Genomic DNA, 7288 nt, shown 5'->3' on the forward strand with positions numbered 1-7288 from the left:
TGCACGTCTAGTCGCTAATGATGGTTTTGGATTTGGTTTTTTAATTTTTATATTTTTTGAAATTTTTCGGTGTCTCGCTTTTTTAAGCACTAAACATATTAATGACATTTTGATAATTTATGAGCAATTTTTTTTTTAAATTCTACGTGTTCAGCAGTTAAAAACCGTCAGATATATTAAAATGTATATTAATCTTGACTTTTACTTTCCTCATCCAAGGGAGGAAAATGGTCTCTGACGTCTGATTGATCAGTGCAGGAACCCGAAAAAAAGTTGTAATATTCAATTGTAAATTTAAGAGCAACTCTAATGGAACATCTCTGTTGCCTATAATGAGTCTACGCGGACAAAAATAAGAATTTAAATTAAAATTGTCCACTCCAACCATCTTTTCCTTACCTAAAATTTAGAAGAGAAAAAACAAAACCCCTTCTTGAGGAAGTAGGCCCCTCTTTCTTTCACCTCTTCTCCATCTCTCATTTTTTTTTATTTTCATTTTCCCTCCTTTTTTTAATCTCCCCCCATCATAATAAAAGTTCTAATAAAATATTATTTTTTCAAATATAGGGAATACCATTGAAGTAAATTCAACTTTTTGGTCACCTATATATTAGGTAACTATTAATTTATTATATTTTAAAGGTTCAAAATAGGTAACATAATTGGGTTGCTCTTAGAATAATATTTAAGAAAAAACTTGTGGTGGTTGTCCAGTCTAGTGGGCTGGTGGTGAGCACCGCAAGAATGAATGGGTGGTATCTATTGTCTGAATTGGATATATGTTAGCTCTAGGTCCACATGAACAGCAACGAAAACAAGTTGAAGTTGACAAGATCTCAACTTGAACTCAACCCACCAGAGTTTCCTCTCATTGCGTCCACATAAACCATATATTGTGTGTTAATTTTGTTTATGTTGGCAGAGCATTTTTCAGACAAACAAGAACAGGGGGGAGTGATAATGGTGGTGGTTTGTTTAAAGAATAAAGATTAGGCAAGCAGTCTATGGCTAATCATTGTTGTGCTCATTTTGCTTTGTCTCCATCTCCAGTTAGAGACTTCAAGCCTTCTTCTTCTTCTTCTTCAGTTCCTCCGGCTTTTATTTTGTTTTCTGACAAAGGACCTTCTTATAACACCCTTGTTTTTCAGGTACATTTTTGTCATTTATCTACTATTTATATTCTTTATTAATTCTTCTTTTTCATGTAATGTAGGTTGTTTTTTGTTGATGATATTACTATGTGACCATGTCTTGCATTTTGAAATGTTTTTTGGCCCGGTCTCTTAGTCAGAGTTTTGGTAAAAAATCAAGGTTTGAGCCATATTAGAGGTTTGAGCATATGATAAGCTAAATAGTATTAGCCGTAGTTAGTGGATTGAAATAGTTTTTTGGGTTCAAAAAGTTAATTATCAAAAAGCTACTTAGATGAGCGTTTTGGATTGGAAGTTTGACGTGTGTCTGGTTAAAATACAAAAAGCTAATCAAACAATTATCTACCAAACACAGTTTCACACAAACGACTAACTCAATCAGCTAGTTAAAATAATTACTTCAATGAGCCAGTCAAAATAGGTAATTCAGTCCACTAACCGCTAATCGTTAATTGCCAAACATGACCTTTATCTTTAATATGTAAGACTCCACTTGGCTTAGGTAAAGGATATTAGGTTTTGTGATATGAGTTTGTGCAGACAATCAAACATAAGTTCTGCTTTTTACATTTGTGTTAATACATAAATAACCAATAATTTAAAATATATTTTTTAATTTTGCCGAGTCTGAATTTATATGAGAACAAATTTACACAGTACAGGTGCAAAATTTTTAGCTAGTAAGCATACTTTTTAATTAAATGAACCAGTCCAGTTCAATCCTATCATGGCACGGATTTTGAAAAAGTGAGGTATTTATGTTCAAAGTTTTCAATTGTATATTTTTAATGTTTCTTTGATGCATGACTATTGTCAGGCTGTTAGACTCTTGGGTCCTCCAGCAAGATTTGAAGAATCAAAACTAAAAGTTGAGGTTACGGGTGATGAGACAAATCGATACACCAGAATAGCGCCAAGAACCTACACACTCTCACATTGTGATTTCACCGCCAACCTAACATTAACTATTTCAAGACTCATCCATCTTGATCAGGTAGCCTATGCTTTGTGATGCATTATTATTATTATTATTTTTTTGGGTAAGGATGAGCTTGTAATGGGTTTTACAAATGCAGTTATTTTGTAAATGGTCTGCTTCCTGCATCTGTAATTATTTATTCGAGATTAGAAACAGCTCTTACTATTATTCATCAGAAGTCACTATATAGGCAGATATGAGTCATTGATTGTAATTTGAAGTGTAATGTTTGACTGACAGTTGAAAGGATGGTATAACAAGGATGATGTGGTGGCTCAGTGGACAGAAGTGAAGGGAGAGGTGTGTCTCGATGTCCACTGCTATGTGAGTGGACCAAATTCCCTCCTAGAATTGACTGCAGAGTTCAGATACCACATATTCTCCAAGGAGCTACCTTTGGTAAGTCCAAATAATAATGTGTGAATCAAAACACCAAGTCCAGATGAAAACACATGGGAGTCTCCAAGTATGAGTACTTATTTCAGTTTAAAGAGATAACTTTTTTATACAACAGCGCCTAAAACTTGATTCTGTACAGTGCCTTGGCTTAGAGATATTGTACTTCTGCTACATGTATTTGTGATGAATAGGCTAGGAAGAGGTTGCATATACAAATTAGCAAAGGTTGCATATACAAAACAACGCTGTCAGAATTTCACCTGATTCATCTTATATGGATTATCTCTATCTTTTACCAGTCAAGTCACAATATGATGACCCAACACGCAATGTTACAATAATAAACTGTATTGTATCTTAGGAATTTTGAGGAAAATATGAGGATCGGTGATTACATTATAATATAATCGTTCATTGAAGTGGCCAAAATTTGTAGTAATTATTGAGATAGAGCATGATTGTACGGGATTATCTCTTTTTGGGCCGCCTTTATTTTAATCCTAACTAATTGCAACTCTTTGTTACTTGATACAAGGTTCTCCAGGCTATGCTGCATGGAGATTCTTCTTTTTTCAGCAGGCATCAAGAGCTAATGAATGCACCAGTTCGAGTTTATTTCCACTCTAATTCAAAAAAATATAATCGTGTGGAGAGCTGGGGACCACTAAAAAATGCTGCACAGGTAAATAGATGCATGGTTAACATAACACAGTATCAGAGCATGAATCATGAGCAGCGGCATTGTTTTTGCATTTGTTCTTCCACTGAAATATGCCGCTGTTATAGTAATAAAATATCAATTGGGTTCTCATCAGTGTGCAGAAATTTTTACATTAAGCCATCCACTCTCTCAAAAGCTTGCGCCATTAGCATTTAGGAGAATGTGTAGTATATCATGCGTATGTAATAATATATTCCTCACCTGAAAGTTGTCTGACTTGACTAGTGGAGTACCATAAATCTGTTTTGTATTTATAAGATTTAGCATTAGAGCTCAGGACTCAAGCTAGTTCAGTCAAAGGAGTTCTGATACCATGCTAAATTATAAGCTGTACGAAAAATTTGACTCGTTCTCCTACTATACGTACAAGCACTTCTGCTTATGATATTAATGATTACTAATAGTGCTCACCTTATAATACATCTTTTGGCAAAATTACATTCTAAAATTTCTTACTGGATCCCATGGTGAATTGCTTTTCAGGGAAGAAAAGACGATCAAGCGCACAGTTTATTGGCGGCAAAAGAAAGTCCTCATTATCATAAGAACTACTGGGGAAATCCAAAATCTCTCTTTCAAGCTCTTGTTGCTTTCCTCCTGTAATTCTTATGTTCTAAAAGGCAGGAAATTGGTATATAACACTGGCAAGTCTTAAGGTTAAAGTTTCATCAGCTTTACATAGTTGCAATTTAATTTTTCCAAAATTTTCCGGAGGATCCAAGATTGGACTTTCCGGTAATGAATAGCCACAACAAATTTAGTTTCAGGGTCATTAACTGTTTTGTATTTGGACTACCAGTTAGCCTGTACACGGGTCGGTGAAACCGACCGAACCAACCCAAACCGACCATATTTCACCCGAACTAATTCAAACTTTTTTGACCCGATTGATAATTGGATTAAAAAATGAGCAACCCGATTTAATTGGGATGGACACGGGTTTCGGTTTTTTTAACCGATCCAACCCAACCCGATTAAAAAATATTAAATTACATATAAAATTATTCACCCCACCCCAGTAATCCACAATATGTTAGTCTAATCCGTTTAACTAATTGTTGATTTGTTGTGCTTTACTAATTGTTTCTTTTCAACTTAATTTTTAAATTTATTGCTGTAATTCTGAACTTGGTATCGAGCTTTAATTGTTTTGGTTAGTAGTGCGGGTTTTTTAAATGTTATAGTACTTGACTCATTTTGGATATACTGTTGTAGTACATTCGGTAAAAGTTTTATCTTTTGATGTGGCGAAATTTGGTTTTGCTAGATTATGGAAAAAAAATTATTTTATATTTCATAACCTGATCAAAACGATCCGAACCGAAGTAATACAAATTAGTTTGGGTTATGAATTTAATCTTTATGGTTTGGGTTGAGAATTTGAAAATCCGATTTAATTGGTTGGGACGTTATTTGCTTTAATCCGCCTAACCCGAATCGTGTACACCCTTTCTACCAGTTCATTAGATCTGAGAACTGAAATATTACTACTGTACTTGACTTGGAAAAATTGGTTGAAATATTTGGTTATATTGCATACCTTTGAATATGTTAAGGGGTCGTTTGGTTCATGGGTATGTGGAATCAGGTATGGGATTTGTCAATTCCAAACCCATACCTGGTGTTTGGTTGGTGAAAATATAATCTCAAACCCATACCTTAAACCCCAAGGTATAAGTTTTTGATACCTAGGTGGGTATGAGATGGTGGTATGGGTATCCATTCATTTTTGATTTTTTGTCTCTATATAAATAATCAAATATTAATGTTTTACACAAAATTAAATCAATGATGCAAAAATATATAACAATAATAATTTTATTATTTTTTTCAATTAATATAAATTAATAACTTATTTTTTACAAAAATTGCATAAATTGATTCCAGCACTCAACCAAACACATGATATCAGATATGATACCTCAAATCCATACCAGCTTAACCCGATTCCTCATTCCAACCCGATATCACTCTTCGAACCAAACGACCCCTAAAAGGTTTGTAGTGAGTTGAAAAGATTGTATTAAAAAAATCAAACATATTATTTTTAAGTTCCGAATCTGCCCGATCGGAAAGACAATACTAAAAATGTTTATTAGAGGAAGTTTCTAGATTGTAAAAAGGAATAATTTTGAAATATCAAAGCCAATTTTTAATATAATTTTTTGGAAGGAAACAATATGTTGGAAATTAAAATTACTCTTTCGAGTTATATATATATTTTTTATGGGGAAATGTCTTGGAATTAATAATTATAAATTATCATAAAATAACAAACACCGTTTTAATTTTGAATATTAAGTTTCTAATTGATTGGAAATCCCATATTGAAAAATCCAAACTATTTCTTTCATTTTTATATATTGAAAAAACGTTTATAAATTATATGAAATATTATATATTGAAAACTGAAAGTTACAAGTTATTAGACTTGAATTTTTGAAAGGAAGTTTCTAATAGTCAGGATACACATAATTGGAAAAAAAAAATCAAAATTACAATTTTTTTGATTTATATTTTTCAAGAAAATGTATAATTATTAGGAAATAAAATAATATACATATCAATTATGAAAAAGTAAATTTTTAATGCATGTCATGCTTAATTTCACTATGAACTAAATTATTACTGTAATATATCTTAAAAGAGCATAGAATATTAGATTAATATTTTGATAATGATTATACATCATTTTGTTATCATATTAAATTGATATATTCAATTAGCAAAAAGAAAAAGAATTAATATATTTCATTTATAACAATCTAAAATATTAATAACATACTATATATTTTTTTCCCAAATTTAAAGCGGATTTCATTAATACTTAGAAAACAATTCAATCGGGACAAACCCCCGATTAATCATGCAACCAGGTTGAAAAACAAATAAACAAGCTAAATAATTAGCCGGTTTGTTTCCGGATTGCTTAACACGTTGAATACAAATATTCTGAAAATTAAAAATGAAGATAATGGTTTTCTGAGCAATCCAGTCTGCATTATCCATGAAAACAGTAACTTTACAATTGACCCTCACAGTGATTTCATCGATAGTGCAAAGTTCAGTAGAGGACTCAGTTTCAAAAACTGAGTTTAGAGCCCTGATGTTATAAACAAATATTTTTTGTGAGAAGTGAACACATGTGATTTTCACTTCCGTTTCAAACACAGCCCAGCTATCTACCTGCCGGACACCAGCTATAGACTTGCTGAAAGTGTTGCTGAGGTAAGATTTCCAGATCTCCCGCAAAAATCATTTTCGACACAACCAAAACATCGCATAACGCGATACACTCTGACACACAAATAATAACTCAAAGAGATGGAAACGACTCAAATTTTGTGAAACAAAACTTAATTCTTATTAAAGAAAAACAAAAAAAGGATGTTTATTGATAGAAATTTAAAAATGAGATGCGTTGTGTGGATCGAGAAAGGATGGCTATAAATTGAGATTGACATGAGAAAAAGAATTGGGATGGGAGAAAAAGGTCAAAGATGGAGGTGGATGATAGAGGTGGATAAGGAGATGGAGGCGATTAGGGTTTGGGTTAGATGAGACGGTTGACTCCCATGAAAGAGAATTTTGCAACAATCCTCAATAACATATTATATTTAAATTATAACCAACTAGTACAGTCGATACCATCGAAGCACAATGACTTACACGTTCAGCAAATTTTACATTACATAATGTCTTACAGGTCCAATTTAGTCAACCTTTATATTCAACGTCGTTGGAGATTCACTGTAAAGAAATGGGTGTGACGGAAGAAGTACAAATTTGATTTATTTGAATTCGACTGTATTTTCAACTTTTATGTTACATTATATAAGAGCAATACGTAACATTTTTCATTGCAAATATGTAAATATTTTAAATCATATGAAACTGAATAAATTAATCATATAAAGATCGAATTTGTAATATATTATTTTGACTAATATATATAGTATGATATGATATGATATTATTCTATTTGTATATTTGCTTAGAAGAACGTTATGATGTCGCTCTGAAGCCCGTTTTATTACC

At 32.2% G+C, this 7288-nt stretch overlaps 1 protein-coding gene across 1 annotated transcript; it reads left to right on the forward strand.

Moving 5' to 3' along the window:
- Positions 1-807: 807 nt before the first annotated feature.
- Positions 808-3927, forward strand: LOC108192640 (magnesium dechelatase SGRL, chloroplastic). Its single transcript, XM_017372068.2, has 5 exons — positions 808-1148; positions 1969-2145; positions 2371-2529; positions 3065-3211; positions 3734-3927. The coding sequence occupies exons 1-5, from the start codon at positions 1005-1007 to the stop codon at positions 3851-3853; spliced, it is 747 nt and encodes a 248-aa protein (XP_017227557.1). The 5' UTR covers positions 808-1004; the 3' UTR covers positions 3854-3927.
- Positions 3928-7288: the final 3361 nt, after the last annotated feature.

This window comes from Daucus carota, chromosome 5 (genome assembly GCF_001625215.2).
Source record: "Daucus carota subsp. sativus chromosome 5, DH1 v3.0, whole genome shotgun sequence".
In the NCBI taxonomy this organism is placed as follows: domain Eukaryota; kingdom Viridiplantae; phylum Streptophyta; class Magnoliopsida; order Apiales; family Apiaceae; genus Daucus; species Daucus carota.